This window comes from Necator americanus, chromosome X, assembly GCF_031761385.1.
Source record: "Necator americanus strain Aroian chromosome X, whole genome shotgun sequence".
NCBI lineage: Eukaryota > Metazoa > Nematoda > Chromadorea > Rhabditida > Ancylostomatidae > Necator > Necator americanus.
Genome location: NC_087376.1, coordinates 12,407,154 through 12,423,180, shown reverse-complemented (window position 1 = coordinate 12,423,180; position 16,027 = coordinate 12,407,154). Strand labels below are relative to the sequence as shown.

The 16,027-nt window shown below is 39.2% G+C and overlaps 1 protein-coding gene across 1 annotated transcript; it reads right to left on the bottom strand.

Moving 5' to 3' along the window:
* Positions 1-11,028: 11,028 nt before the first annotated feature.
* On the bottom strand, positions 11,029-16,027 carry RB195_022660 (uncharacterized protein; the record flags this gene model as incomplete). The annotated part of the gene is made up of 12 exons (XM_013452702.2): positions 11,029-11,155; positions 11,870-11,999; positions 12,064-12,215; positions 12,546-12,664; positions 13,024-13,150; positions 13,216-13,336; positions 13,393-13,650; positions 13,858-13,976; positions 14,096-14,264; positions 15,394-15,502; positions 15,732-15,764; positions 15,914-16,027. 12 exons carry the CDS (start codon positions 16,025-16,027, stop codon positions 11,029-11,031), a joined length of 1,578 nt encoding a protein of 525 aa, XP_013308156.2.

Genomic DNA, 16,027 nt, shown 5'->3' with positions numbered 1-16,027 from the left:
TCAGGTTATAATAGAAGGGGTGTGACGGGTCCCATGACGATCGTCTGATGGGAAGACTCCAGATTACTAGAAAAGGGTGTGACGGGTCCCACAGCTTACGTCTGGTGGGAAAACTCCAGATTGCTAAAAAAGGGGTGTGACGGTCCCACACCTTACGTCTGGTGGGCCAACGCCTGTTATCTTAAAAAGGGTGTGACGGCGTTCGACTGGTGGGCCAACGCGAGTTATCCTAAAAAGGGTGTGACGGTCCCACGGCGTTCGACTGGTGGGCCAACGCCAGATTACTAGAATAAGAGCCTTCACACCCCATTTTATAACTGTCTATCGTAGCCCCAAAAATCCAACGCCATTTGACCCGTCTTATCTCATTTTATAGCCATTAATCTCGTGGTGTACTAGCCACCGCAATTCACTGTATAGGCCATCTTCACGTTCGTGAACTTCAAGCGATTCTTAATTGAAGTGAACTTGGGGCACATCCCAAGCGGATTGATTAACTCCAGAAACTTTATCCTTTAATCTCCAGAACAGAGTTCAAATTGGAAGAACCTAAACAAACAAAATATGGAAGGAAACTATTTCTTGTAGATTTTTCATTTTTTATTCTGATTTTTGACAGTTCATAAATCGCTAACAAACTAGGCTAGCCATCTGCGGGCGCAGCACAACAGAGAACACTCTTAGAACTCTGAATAGAACTACCGAAGTGATGGATTCAAAATTACGTCAAGGATTAGCAGCTCAGAAAGACAGAGCCCCGCTTTCACTATCAGAATTTTCAATTTCAAGGGTTTGCAAAGTTTTTTTTTTTGCAATTTCCACAAATGAAGCAGATTATCTCGAGAAATTTCGTCGTGTAAAAAGAACATTCTTCTCTATAGTTATTCTACTCTTTTCGAATGTAGTAATCAATGTGGTAACACAGCCATAGCTCGATGTGTGTCCTAAGGTATCTGTTGGGTCGGCGTGCCTATATGGCAACAACCTTCCATAGAGGTTGAAGTAACTTGTGATGGAAATTGAAAAGATACAGAATTTTTGAAATCGACACCATTCAAAAGATTTCTTTCTTTTGAAAGGACATGTCCACCTGATATTTGGAGAAACTTCCAATAAACCGCAAAAAGTAAGTTTTCTGTAAAAACACGTGAAAAGGTCTATATCTTTGCAGGTTCAAAACTCACCGCAGCTGAAACATATGAAATTGGAAAAATTCATAGGACTAAGTGTTGTGACTCTGTTGTTTTGCGCCGACCGATGGCTAGCCTAGTTTGTCAACGATTTGTGAACTGTCAAAAATCAGAGTAAAGAATGCAAAATACCGAGGTCGTAACTTTAGTTGTAAAAAACGGAAAATCCTGTTGAGCTGGAAATCTAAGAGATGAAGTCCTGTTACAAGAAATTATTTTCTTGCATATTTTTTAAGAAAACAATTTTTAAGATGGTAATGTCGGTCCTTCCTGGAATTCAAACATGTCACTTTAGTCAAATTTACAAAATCTTCAGAGTCATGGAATTGTAGCTGTGAAAGATATCAAATTTTTCGCAATATTATGTTTATTACGAATATGTAACCATCATTTCACCTTTCGAAAAATATGTCCACATCAAAAATCATATATCCTTGGGGCGCAAATGTCTCGGACTTAGCCTTGTTAATATGTACCCGCAGGTAATTTTTTTCGGAAACAGTTTCCTTGATAGGTTTCGAAAGTTCTAATTACATTCAATCGGTAGAGCTCGCGCTCATGAATCTATTGATGTGTAGATCTTCTAATAAAGATAAAATTGAGGCAAGTTATGAAAAAAAGATGCGGATTCGCGACTTTTTCGTCTTCTATCAAAGAATTGGCGATCCTACTGTATTCTCCTAAAATTGTAGGAGGTGCCGCATTGAAAGCTAATAAAAAGGTACACATTCTTAGCTGTGGGAAACTTACTCGAAAAATTTCTTACCAAAGTGTTTTTCTTGACAACAGTTCAAATCGTAAGTATCTTTTCCAGAAAATGCTTGATTTTTTCAATGTCAAACGTAGAACTCTGCTCTACAATACTATGCATGAACATTGAAAAACCGACAGTGAGGGACGGTGCGGCACCGTTGGTCACCGTCGCTTGCTCATAACTTGTCATAAAATGGAAACTTCAGGGCGGCTCATATATCATTAGATTCTTCTCTTTTAGATCTAAACAAAAACCGACATATCGCTGTACCCTCAACTGTGCACCAAAAAGCACTAATTGGACCCCAACACCCTGAAGTTACAGTGGAAAAAGTGTTAAGAGACTCAATCTTTCACATCTTTTGGTCAGAACAGCAAAAAGTTGTCGTAGGCAAGTACTTGAAATTGTTGATGTGTTATTTTTTTCAGTCATTTGTGCGATTTTAATTGTAGTGTAAAATAGCGGTTCGTCATTACTTTGAACGTTTGTTGCAAGGAAAGAAGCTATCAAAACAGCCTATAAAATCGAATCGCTGTTAAAGACAGCATACCCCGAATCTGAGGTGGTGCGGATTTCAGATGAAGCATCCGTATACGGGGTCGTAGATTATGGAGAAAGGGGTAGTTCCGCTCATCTTTCCCTGTATCACTGCCAACAGCCACCTCCACAATGCTGTTTTGTACGACGCCATCTATTGCAATGCTCCACCCCTTGTGCCGCTTCCGCCCTGCGATTCGTCGAAAATCAATTCAGACGACCCGGATAGGCAGTAAGGGATGCTACGCGTGCAAAAGTGGCGCGCTGCAATAGAAGGCATTGTACAAAAAAGCACTCAGGGAAACGCTGCTTGCAGTGATTCAGGGAGAGGTGAGCAGAACCACTCCGGTCTCCATAATCTACAACCCCGTATACGGATACTCCACCTGAAATCGTACCACCCCAAATTTGTGGTATGCTGCCTTTAAACGCAACTATGAAATATTTATTTAGTATTTTGTGTAATTTGTATTGTATGTGGGCATACGAACTCCGTTACACGTTCGTGAACTTCTGAATTGAAGTGAACTTGGGGGCGCATCCTTGGGGCCAAGCGGATTGATTAACGCCAGAAACTTTATCCTTTAATCTCCAGAACAGAGTTCAAATTGGAAGAACCTAAACAGAACTTCTAAAACAAGTAATGTGCTTTAGTTTATGAAGCTTGTTTTCCTCTGAATAGATTTTCTCGCTCTCTTATAACACCTTTTCATAACTTTCCATAGAAAGAAGAATATGAAACTTCCGATTAAATTTGATGCTATTTCAATTGCATTTGCTCCTTGATTTACAAATAATCGAGCTCCCTACAGCATTTTGAGTTGAATGATATTATTTTCGAAGCTATTCGAGATTATTTTTTCCGTCGGACTTCGCGGCTCGGCTTTCTTCGCACCTCAACCTAGGCTGCACCTATTGTACCATTGGCAGTCAAAACTATCTTACCCTTTGTTTTATATATGCAATTCAAACAATGACTACTATCTATTTTTTATTTAATTCATTGTTGTTGTTATTTCAAAATTGACTCTAACTACAAATACTTCGCGAAAAAACGAGCTACCCAGCTGGCACTAATCAATCCAACATCAGAGCATGAATACTAACATGTTGATAGTCAAGTGAATTGGTATTGTTATACTTATAGTGAAGTGTTCAATTTTTCTTCTATTCCACGTGCATATTCGGCTTTCTCGGAACAAAATGTGAAGTTGACATTCACACAATGTTCACTTCCAATGCTGCAACAGTGACTGCCAGTGGTGCAATAATTGCAGGATTGGTTGAGGTGCGGAGATAGCCGGGGCGCAAAATCTTATAGAAAAAAAATAATTTCGAATAGCTTTGAAAACGATATCATTCAACTCGAAATGCTGTGCAAACTCGAATTTTTTGTATACCATATATTCCATATACACATCCCTTATCCACATCAGTGGTATTTAGACTGAATAAGTCAATACATAAATAAATATCATGAAGGAGTTTCACGTTTGTCACTGGTGTCTTTATTCTCAAGCCTAAATGTTCTGCGCATGTTCCGTTTTTTTTTTGCGTTTGGAGTCACAGAGAAGTTTCAGGAATCTGTTTGAGACAGCATCCATTCACAACAGAGCATTGAATTCAGAATTGAATTTAGTGCAGATTAAGCGTTGAGCGTAAGTTTGTACGATGTTGGGAGAAACTTGGAAATCTTAGAAAATTTAGCCAGTTTTTTCAGAACATCTACTGGCCAGATGTGAGCGAACTTCTCTGAAATTGATAGCATTATTTCCAGTAGTTTTCTTTTGTCGCCAACTTCTAGAAATCTTTGCTGAAACTCTCTACTTATAGAGAATCCGCACGCATTCTCTATTTTTGTTCTTCTGTTTCTGGAATTTCTCTTTGAGTGAATCACTGAAACCTCTACTGTATTGCGTTCTCAAATCAATGACTAATGTTAAGGTTTGCTTCATCCGCATCGGCTCATATCTCATAGAAGATCTGATGTTTTGAAATAGCTGAGCTTTCTTGCCGCATTCTCTGTCGCACACAAAAGAACATAGCATTATCATCAGTGAGAGCACCATTTGCCATGATTATTTTCCTCGTTTTATCATTGAAACGCATCTGTCATCGTTTGGTATAAAATAGAAGCTGGAAGAACACTTATGCTCGTATTGTCAGTTTCTTAAGCGTTTCCAAAGCTTTGAAGTTCTAATTTTCTCTCATCATTCGTATGGTTGATCGTATATGTATATTGTTCGTATAGTTCATTTGAAGTGAAGTTTAATTACCCAAGTTTGAGGTCGTCAAAGAGAAGCCCGAAACTTCTTTACTACTTCTTGAAACGAAAAATTCTAATAAGTCCTTGGATGAACATTACAGTGGACAACAACATCTTTCTTCTTTGTGCCCAAATAAACGGCTTCAATAATCAACTCTTGCACATTTGGAGCAATTTCTTGAATTTTTTTACTTTTCAATTTCTTTACTTGAATAGGCCGCTGAGAGGGCACCACTGATCTTTGACTGCTGGCTTGCGGAAGCGGCAAATGCACAATAGTTGCAACTGAAATCGTCGCAAAAACAACGGTGTCTTCCTCGTTGTTTTTTACGACAATTAGGGAAAGATGAGCGGAGGCACGCTGGATTCCGCAATCTACTATCCAAACTCAGCGCTTTCGTTGTGGGTTCCACACCAAATAACGAAATACAGTACTATGCATGAACGTTGGAGAAGCGACGGTGAGTGACGGTGCGGCACCGTCGCTTGCTCATAACTTGTCATAAAATGGAAACTTTAGGACGACTCACATATCATTAGATTCTTCTGTTTTAGATCTATACAAAAACCGACATATCGTTATACCCTCAACTACGCACCAAAGAACACTAATTGGGCCTCAACATCCGGAGGTTATAGTTGGAAAAGTGTTCAGAGATTCAATCTTCCACATCTTTTGGACAGAACAGCAAGAAATTGTTGTAGGCAAGTATTTGAAATTGTTAATATGTTATTTTTTTCAGTCATTTTAATTGTTGTGTAAAGTAGCGGTTCGTCATTGCTTTGAACGTTTGTTACAAGGAAAGAAGTTATCAAAACAGCCTATAAAATCGAATCGCGGAAAAACACAACTATGATTGTATTTTGTGAAATTTATATTGCATATGGACAGACGAACTCACCAGAGTAGCGCAAAGTGTGAAAATCCCACTTTTCGTCTTTTTCCTTCCATTTCATCTCTACTTTACACCTCTGCTAATCTCCAGAACAAATTTTAAATTGAAAGAAACCAAGCAGAACTCTTAAAACACATAATGTACTTTAGTTAATAAAGCTTGTTTTCTTCTGAATAGATTTTCTCGCTCTCTTATAACGCCTTCTTTTCATAACTTTCCATAGAAAGGAAGAATATGACACTCCAATTAAATTTGATACAACTATTTCAATACTATGCTTCTTGATATACAAAAAATTCGAGTTTGCACAGCATTTCGAGTTGAATGATATCGTTTTCAAAGCTATTCGAAATTATTTTTTTTCTATAAGATTTTGCGCCCCGGCTATCTCCGCACCTCAACCAATCCTGCAATTATTGCACCACTGGCAGTCACTGTTGCAGCATTGGAAGTGAACATTGTGTGAATGTCAACTTCACATTTTGTTCCGAGAAAGCCGAATATGCACGTGGAATAGAAGAAAAATTGAACACTTCACTATAAGTATAACAATACCAATTCACTTGACTATCAACATGTTAGTATTCATGCTCTGATGTTGGATTGATTAGTGCCAGCTGGGTAGCTCGTTTTTTCGCGAAGTATTTGTAGTTAGAGTCAATTTTGAAATAACAACAACAATGAATTAAATAAAAAATAGATAGTAGTCATTGTTTGAATTGCATATATAAAACAAAGGGTAAGATAGTTTTGACTGCCAATGGTACAATAGGTGCAGCCTAGGTTGAAGTGCGAAGAAAGCCGAGCCGCGAAGTCCGACGGAAAAAATAATCTCGAATAGCTTCGAAAATAATATCATTCAACTCAAAATGCTGTAGGGAGCTCGATTATTTGTAAATCAAGGAGCAAATGCAATTGAAATAGCATCAAATTTAATCGGAAGTTTCATATTCTTCTTTCTATGGAAAGTTATGAAAAGGTGTTATAAGAGAGCGAGAAAATCTATTCAGAGGAAAACAAGCTTCATAAACTAAAGCACATTACTTGTTTTAGAAGTTCTGTTTAGGTTCTTCCAATTTGAACTCTGTTCTGGAGATTAAAGGATAAAGTTTCTGGCGTTAATCAATCCGCTTGGCCCCAAGGATGCGCCCCCAAGTTCACTTCAATTCAGAAGTTCACGAACGTGTAACGGAGTTCGTATGCCCACATACAATACAAATTACACAAAATACTAAATAAATATTTCATAGTTGCGTTTAAAGGCAGCATACCACAAATTTGGGGTGGTACGATTTCAGGTGGAGTATCCGTATACGGGGTTGTAGATTATGGAGACCGGAGTGGTTCTGCTCACCTCTCCCTGAATCACTGCAAGCAGCGTTTCCCTGAGTGCTTTTTTGTACAATGCCTTCTATTGCAGCGCGCCACTTTTGCACGCGTAGCATCCCTTACTGCCTATCCGGGTCGTCTGAATTGATTTTCGACGAATCGCAGGGCGGAAGCGGCACAAGGGGTGGAGCATTGCAATAGATGGCGTCGTACAAAACAGCATTGTGGAGGTGGCTGTTGGCAGTGATACAGGGAAAGATGAGCGGAACTACGCCTTTCTCCATAATCTACGACCCCGTATACGGATGCTTCATCTGAAATCCGCACCACCTCAGATTCGGGGTATGCTGTCTTTAACAGCGATTCGATTTTATAGGCTGTTTTGATAGCTTCTTTCCTTGCAACAAACGTTCAAAGTAATGACGAACCGCTATTTTACACTACAATTAAAATCGCACAAATGACTGAAAAAAATAACACATCAACAATTTCAAGTACTTGCCTACGACAACTTTTTGCTGTTCTGACCAAAAGATGTGAAAGATTGAGTCTCTTAACACTTTTTCCACTGTAACTTCAGGGTGTTGGGGTCCAATTAGTGCTTTTTGGTGCACAGTTGAGGGTACAGCGATATGTCGGTTTTTGTTTAGATCTAAAAGAGAAGAATCTAATGATATATGAGCCGCCCTGAAGTTTCCATTTTATGACAAGTTATGAGCAAGCGACGGTGACCAACGGTGCCGCACCGTCCCTCACTGTCGGTTTTTCAATGTTCATGCATAGTATTGTAGAGCAGAGTTCTACGTTTGACATTGAAAAAATCAAGCATTTTCTGGAAAAGATACTTACGATTTGAACTGTTGTCAAGAAAAACACTTTGGTAAGAAATTTTTCGAGTAAGTTTCCCACAGCTAAGAATGTGTACCTTTTTATTAGCTTTCAATGCGGCACCTCCTACAATTTTAGGAGAATACAGTAGGATCGCCAATTCTTTGATAGAAGACGAAAAAGTCGCGAATCCGCATCTTTTTTTCATAACTTGCCTCAATTTTATCTTTATTAGAAGATCTACACATCAATAGATTCATGAGCGCGAGCTCTACCGATTGAATGTAATTAGAACTTTCGAAACCTATCAAGGAAACTGTTTCCGAAAAAATTACCTGCGGGTACATATTAACAAGGCTAAGTCCGAGACATTTGCGCCCCAAGGATATATGATTTTTGATGTGGACATATTTTTCGAAAGGTGAAATGATGGTTACATATTCGTAATAAACATAATATTGCGAAAAATTTGATATCTTTCACAGCTACAATTCCATGACTCTGAAGATTTTGTAAATTTGACTAAAGTGACATGTTTGAATTCCAGGAAGGACCGACATTACCATCTTAAAAATTGTTTTCTTAAAAAATATGCAAGAAAATAATTTCTTGTAACAGGACTTCATCTCTTAGATTTCCAGCTCAACAGGATTTTCCGTTTTTTACAACTAAAGTTACGACCTCGGTATTTTGCATTCTTTACTCTGATTTTTGACAGTTCACAAATCGTTGACAAACTAGGCTAGCCATCGGTCGGCGCAAAACAACAGAGTCACAACACTTAGTCCTATGAATTTTTCCAATTTCATATGTTTCAGCTGCGGTGAGTTTTGAACCTGCAAAGATATAGACCTTTTCACGTGTTTTTACAGAAAACTTACTTTTTGCGGTTTATTGGAAGTTTCTCCAAATATCAGGTGGACATGTCCTTTCAAAAGAAAGAAATCTTTTGAATGGTGTCGATTTCAAAAATTCTGTATCTTTTCAATTTCCATCACAAGTTACTTCAACCTCTATGGAAGGTTGTTGCCATATAGGCACGCCGACCCAACAGATACCTTAGGACACACATCGAGCTATGGCTGTGTTACCACATTGATTACTACATTCGAAAAGAGTAGAATAACTATAGAGAAGAATGTTCTTTTTACACGACGAAATTTCTCGAGATAATCTGCTTCATTTGTGGAAATTGCAAAAAAAAAACTTTGCAAACCCTTGAAATTGAAAATTCTGATAGTGAAAGCGGGGCTCTGTCTTTCTGAGCTGCTAATCCTTGACGTAATTTTGAATCCATCACTTCGGTAGTTCTATTCAGAGTTCTAAGAGTGTTCTCTGTTGTGCTGCGCCCGCAGATGGCTAGCCTAGTTTGTTAGCGATTTATGAACTGTCAAAAATCAGAGTAAAGAATGCAAAATACAGAGGTCGTAACTTTAGTTGTAAAAAACGGAAAATCCTGTTGAGCTGGAAATCTAAGAGATGAGGTCCTGCTACAAGAAACAGTTTTCTTGCATATTTTTTAAGAAAACAATTTTTAAGATGGTAATGTCGGTCCTTCCTGGAATTCAAACATGTCACTTTAGTCAAATTTACGAAATCTTCAGAGTCATGGAATTTTAGCTGCGAAAGATATCAAATTGTTCGCAATATTATGTTTATTACGAATATGTAACCATCATTTCACCTTTCGAAAAATATGTCCACGTCAAAAATCATATATCCTTGGGGCGCCATTCTGGGAGTCAGCCTTGTTAATGTGTACCCGCAGGTAATTTTTTCAGAAACTGCTTTCTTGATAGGTTTTGAAAGCTCTAATTACATTCGATTCGTAGAGCTCGTGCTCACAAATTTATTGTTGTGTAGATTTTGTAATAGAGATCAAATTGAGGCGAGTTATGAAAAAAAAAGAAAAAAAAAGACGCGCATTCGCGTCTTTTTCGTCTGCATAAATGTGCTTATGATATGAAGCATCGAAAATAATGTTCTTATGACCTCCTGATTACGAATATGCATATTGAAAATTTCCCCCAATTCTGACATATAAATGCGATTCCTACGAAGGCGTTTTTGAAAGTATCCACACGGTATGCCAAAGACAGAATTGGTGTGTGAAAGTAACTAGCGAGTATTAACAAAACGTTGCCCGCTTCGAGAATATATATTTAGCGAAACTAAATTCCGGAACTATATCTGATTTCACCCTCTCATTCGCTTCCTATTGGTGTTCCTAAAATCAAGTTTTTCCACTCCCGAGGATCACGACGGTTAGGGACAGACTGTTACGTCGGAAACGAATCTTGAGACCCAAATTAGTGCTCGTGCTCGTGCTTTAGAGCAACTTCTCGCCTCTTACCCACATTTAGACATAAAATATGTATTTGTTTGAAAAAAATGTAGAACATGATAAAGGACCAAGAAGAAAAGCAAAACTTATGAAAACAATACAAGAACTGGAAAATTGCTGAGCTTTTGTCCGCTCCATTTTCAACAAATCTGAAATTGCAAATTTCGTTTCTCCAAGTTCTTTCTTTTTTATTACAAAACGTGAACTTTTTAAAACGGAACTTTTCTTTTTACATAACTTTCCATTATATATGGGTGTAAAAGAAAATGAAAAATCAGAACAAAAGCTCCAAGAACAACTCCATCAACTCTAGCAATATTTGTCAGCAAAATATTTTATTACAAAACGTGAACTACTGAAATGTTAGGGAGAACCGAACGCCGGAAAGCGTTTGTTTTGAACAACCATATCTAGTGGAAACAATAGCAGACTACAACGATAAGACGACTTGCTCAATCTTTACCTATACACATGGAATGTTTCAAGTAGAACTACCTAGTGAAAATATGTAAGTACTAGCAAATCAACAGGAGTACCGCGAAACCCGGTAGGCTCAAATGGAGGCATATGTAAAGGCAGGCGTCCCGTAACGAAAAGCCATAAGAGATCGACGCTTTTGCGTCAAATCGGTACATATTCCGTGTATAAACATTAACAGTTGGCCCTTTCGGCAGTTCATAACCACTAAAGTACTAGGAATGGTGCAATAATAGATACACTATTCTAACATGTCACACCATCAGTGGAAAAGCATAGAACATTGCCGATCACTAGAATTGCAGAGTAATAGTGTAATGCAGCAAATGATCCATGAGAAAACAAACAATCACAGAGTAATAATCGGCAAAGAGATGAACATATCGGTTAGTGTAACTTAATTTTTGCTATCGTACATAGTTTGGCAGTGCCCGATTGACAAGAGGACTAAGCATTTCGGACAAAAGGGGAAGGCTAATTTCTCCTGCGATGCTGCGTTCCATCAAGAAGTGCTGCGACGCCTGGGCCAATGTCCTGTAATTTGAAAGGTGTCTCTGTTTTAATAGAGTTGAGAACTCTCTTAAAGTGGTTCTAACTTTCGAAAAAGCCGTTCTGATCTGCAGATTATGTTTTCGGCAGGATTATTGGCGACAGCCAAATTAATGACAATTTCACAAATTCCAACAACACAAAACGGAACTTCTGAAGAGAGATGTTCGCATAATATTACAGATGTGCATAGCAGCTAATGATCTTTGTTATCTAACAAATTATTCGCCTGTTGTATTTTTGTTGTACCGACACCTGTCAAGATCATTTCTAAGCAGAATTGTAGATAATTATAGCAGCTTAATTCTCCATACATGCCTACTTTTCCATAGATACGACGTATCGAGAACAACTTTAAAACAACACCTTTATCGTCATTTTCTCGTCCTGTACTCGGAGCAGCTAATTGGTTGACCTCACATAGCAACGCTCTGTGCCAGCCTACATATGCAAATTGGGCACTACTTTACAGTTTGTGGGAATGTCTCTGTTAGGCTACGGTAATGACATACAGTAATTACAACCCTCTGAATACTAATTGGCACTCGAAGAAGTCAAGCGCGCAGCATATCCAGAGTGAATCTCGGCACGTTCAAGGTCATTAAAGAACGAATGGGAGAGTGCGCATGGGTACTTCAACCAAGGCTACGAAATAGTGCCACGAACAGTGAAAGTAGCAGACCTCAACGAATTACTCACTTCATCTGGACGAATATGTCATAATGGGGCAGCAAAGTTGCATTTGGTGTGCCGCGGTAGGCGCCCCACGAAGCTATAAGAGATTCCCGTGCTTTCAAGATGTGGTTAGGGTTTTTGAGCTGCGTCTCAACTGCAAGTACAAAATTCACAACATTTAATTAAAACCGTAATAATGTACAGCAGAATGAACTTACTCTGATCTTCAATTTTCTGATAGAACGCAAGGAACTTAAAGGCAGCGTAGTCGCATCTGTCGAAACCCAAAGCGTGTAGTCTGCCAATTAACTCGGTCCATTTATGAATGTGAACGTGATATCCCATTAGTGCAATCAGTCCAGTTGGAATACTACAATCGAACTTTGATATATGCCCTTTCAAGCAAGGAGTACCGAACACTAATACATTCCTAATGGATTCCAGCACTTAATTTTGAGTATGAGGTAGGATCCACAACAACAAGTATCTCACGACCTCATCATGATCGTAAACCTTCGTCAAAAGCAAGATACCGCTCTCTGTCGGGAGAGTTATTAGATACAGAATAGATAGCGTGGGCAGTTGCGTAAACTCAATGTGGGTAGATCAATGCTACCATAGCTTCCAAATCCCAGGCAAAGAATCGATGTAATCGAATTTAGAAGAAGAGTGCAGCAATTGTTTGAAAAATCGAACTTACTCGACACCGTTAGGAAGCTTCACTATATGGGAAATCTCGCCTTTAAGAACTGCATAGCTGATGTCAACTATGTGTATCGAAGCCCAAGACGACTGCAGCATCATCATTTGATCTTCCATCTAAAAGGTTTATATGACGATGAAATTTGCTCTACTGTACTATCCACCGCGGCTCATTGGTCCGCTGGCGATCACTGTTTTGTGCTCATTCAGTGTGCGCCGGTATTTTGTTTCCAGGACAATACAGCGGCACGTTTATGCCTTGCCAATTAGCGAATAGTGTGTGAATTGCGGGTGCCTCTTAAAAGGCGGAACTGTATGAGTTGTGGTGAGGTACGGAGCAGTTTTGATGTTTCTTTATCTTCGGATATAGCCACTTTAAGCGACGTTGGACAAATAACAATGGCGAAAAGAATAAGGAAAAGAAGTGTGCAGTTCTCTTTGGATTAGTTGAATCTTACTGAAGGCTTTGAATATACCTCTAGTTGAGGGAAGTATGGAGCATTCTTTGCCCAAGTAACAAGCTCGTTCAGGTTTGCTTCCACAACCCCCATAGAATAGGAGAATGGATCCGCTTTGTCCACATTACGAAGAATTGAAAGAATCCTTTAGAGAGCAATAATACTGATGAAATCTTTGAAAGAACACAACGCTTTAGAGCAGCAACTTACCGCGGGCTGTCAGGAAGTGCCCTTAACAACCACTCCATCTCATTATTGACGTAGAAAGCATCCACAGTCTTCTCTGTTGGAATGGGACAAACGGGGAGCACTGGGGATGATCGGCTCGAACCTTCAGTTGAAAGATTGGTTTCTTTCTAATCAGAACTGTCATCATGAGCAATTTACCTGAGTTAGAGGCGCTTCGTGGCACAGAATTTGCTGTGTGGGAAATCATAGTTGAGTAAGTGGTGGGTGTGTGAAATGCTGAATAATCGGGAAGTTGCGCTGGTAAGTAGTGCTCGTAATCAAAAGGTTCCGGCTTGATAGTAGGGTAGATAGAAAATGTCTGAGTTCTCAAGAGGGGATCATCTATGGATTGACCCAATAACGCTGCCAGCCCTTCACTATCAGGAACATAGGGATTCGGCCGATGAATGATAAAACCTGCAATAGGACAAGGAAATGATATGGAGTGTGGTACAGCAAATGATGACTTTTAGATGATTACGTTGGAGCAACTGAACTGAAAACTTTAGAAGGTAATAGTAACGCGGAGTGCCGTTTAAAGAAAATGCGTATCCCACATTGCAAGCAGAGGAAATAAGGTTTGTAGACACAAATCTGATTTGTAAAATTGATATAAAAACTTACTCTGTTGATTTGGAGTGCTGCTCGAAAGTGTTGGACTCTGAAGCAATCCATCATATTCCGTCTTCACTTTGTGTGGGTTTCCTTCGAAATACTGGATGTGTGGAGGCTGATCGGGAGTGCTAAAATATGATTGAGAGTTTAGAAAAATTGTCTGTTTGTAGATTTTACTTCCATTCTAGCTAGGATTACACACTGCACTTCGAAGAAGGAAATATCAAAAAAAAAATGTTGGTGCCACCTGCTGGTCACTTGGTGGTCCATCGATGGATGCGTAGCGTAGAAGGTAGCAGGATTAGCTTGCACAGCGCTTCCTTGAAGAGCTATGCGTTGCATACGAGCTGCTCGGTCTCGTTTATAGTATGAACCAAACTTGTTCCTTCCTCCACGCATTCGGTCTTCACGAACAGCTGTCATTATAAGAAATGAAAAACATTTGTCAGAAACATTATGTCTTTAATCATATAAAATCATATTATTGACATTAAGTGCTATCTATTTTATATTTAATTACCTTAAAGTGAACGTTTGCTGTCACCCTTATAACGGCCTACGAAACTCACAAACACCGCGGAAACCTTTCTAAGCTATAGAGTAGAATCGCTAATTCTTCGACAGAAGACGAAAAAGACGCGGATTCGCGTCTTTTTCGTCTTTTTTTTTCTGTTATTCTTGTAATTTGTTCTGTTTTTTTCTTTTTTTCTGTTGTTAATATGTACCCGCAGGTAATTTTTTCGGAAACTGTTTCCTTGATAGGTTTTGAAAGTTCTAATTATATTCGGTCGGTAGAGCTCGCGTTCACAAATCTATTGATGTGTAGATCGTATAATATAGATCAAATTGAGGTGAGTTATGAAAAAAAGAGGAAAAAGACGCGAATTCGCGTCTTTTTCGTCTTTTTTTCATAACTCACCTCAATTTGATCTATATTATAAGATTTTTCGTCTTCTGTCGAAGAATTTGCGATTCTACTGTAGTTATGGTATGTCCCCGCTATATGATCTTTATTCGTAGAAGAGCTATATCAAAATAACGTCGAATGTTGTGACCCTTGAAGACGTGAACTGCGATTTCAATAAAATCAGCATCAAGAATACATATGCGGGGCATACCCGCATAATTCTGCCATGTAAGGTACATAGTTCGGCCGTAACAAGAGCGGTCATGCTTCCAAATGAGATCAGATGCTGTCAAGAACTATTGTAACTACAAGACTACAACTTCTGCTTCCACACCACTGGAAATTTGCTGCGTAATACAGTAATACTTCGTCAAAAAGTAATTTAGGCTGGCTACAGCAGCGGTCAGCGGCGATCGTATTAATCAGCGGAGAGATCGTGAATACAGCGCCTTTCTACTCACATTTGATGCTTGGAACGATCGATTTACTACGACCGGTTTTTTCGTCGCTATGTGGGTGCTCCCAACGGAGATGAAATACAAATTGGCAGCAAATGCAGTGCTATGATACAGAGAGGAAGTGCTAGAAACTATGAGAAGTAGTTGGAATGACAGTGCATAAGATGTCGTTGCACTCACCTTCCACTTTCATCCCCTCTGCCATACATTTTGCGAAGCGACAGCTTGGACATCGCTTTCTGCAGGTTTTGTCTACATGACAGGTCGAATCTGCGGAGCACTGATAGTGCTGAAACGTAAGAGGAGCCGAGTAGTTAACGGTATCTGTTAAGCAAATTCTTAGTTGCGCATGTGTTGTAAGACGAAAATAAAGTGGTGCAAAGAAGGTAAAAGAGAAGTAATACATCCGTTTTGCTCGTGAAATCAACGAAAAAATGTCTAGAGTTCAAAATATGCAGGACGTATTTGATAACGATTATGAGTCATAGCTAAAAGTACTGAACTCATACAAAACTCACCTTCTTGTTTTGTACGGTACGTTTGAAGAAGCCCTGAAATGAAGCGAAAGGCAGTCACCATAGAAGGAGTGCAATAGAAATTGTCCTTAGACTACGACCCTGGGCTCAACTATTATTAGATGCCTCGTGGGAGCCGCAGAAAAGACATGATTGCGGAAAAGCATTGAGATTTCTCTACTCACCTTGCAACTTTCGCAAGTCAACAATCCGTAATGGTAACCAGACACACGATCACCACACACCGGACAGGCTTCGGCTTCGAGCCCCGGCTTGAGAACGGTATCCACACCTACCAT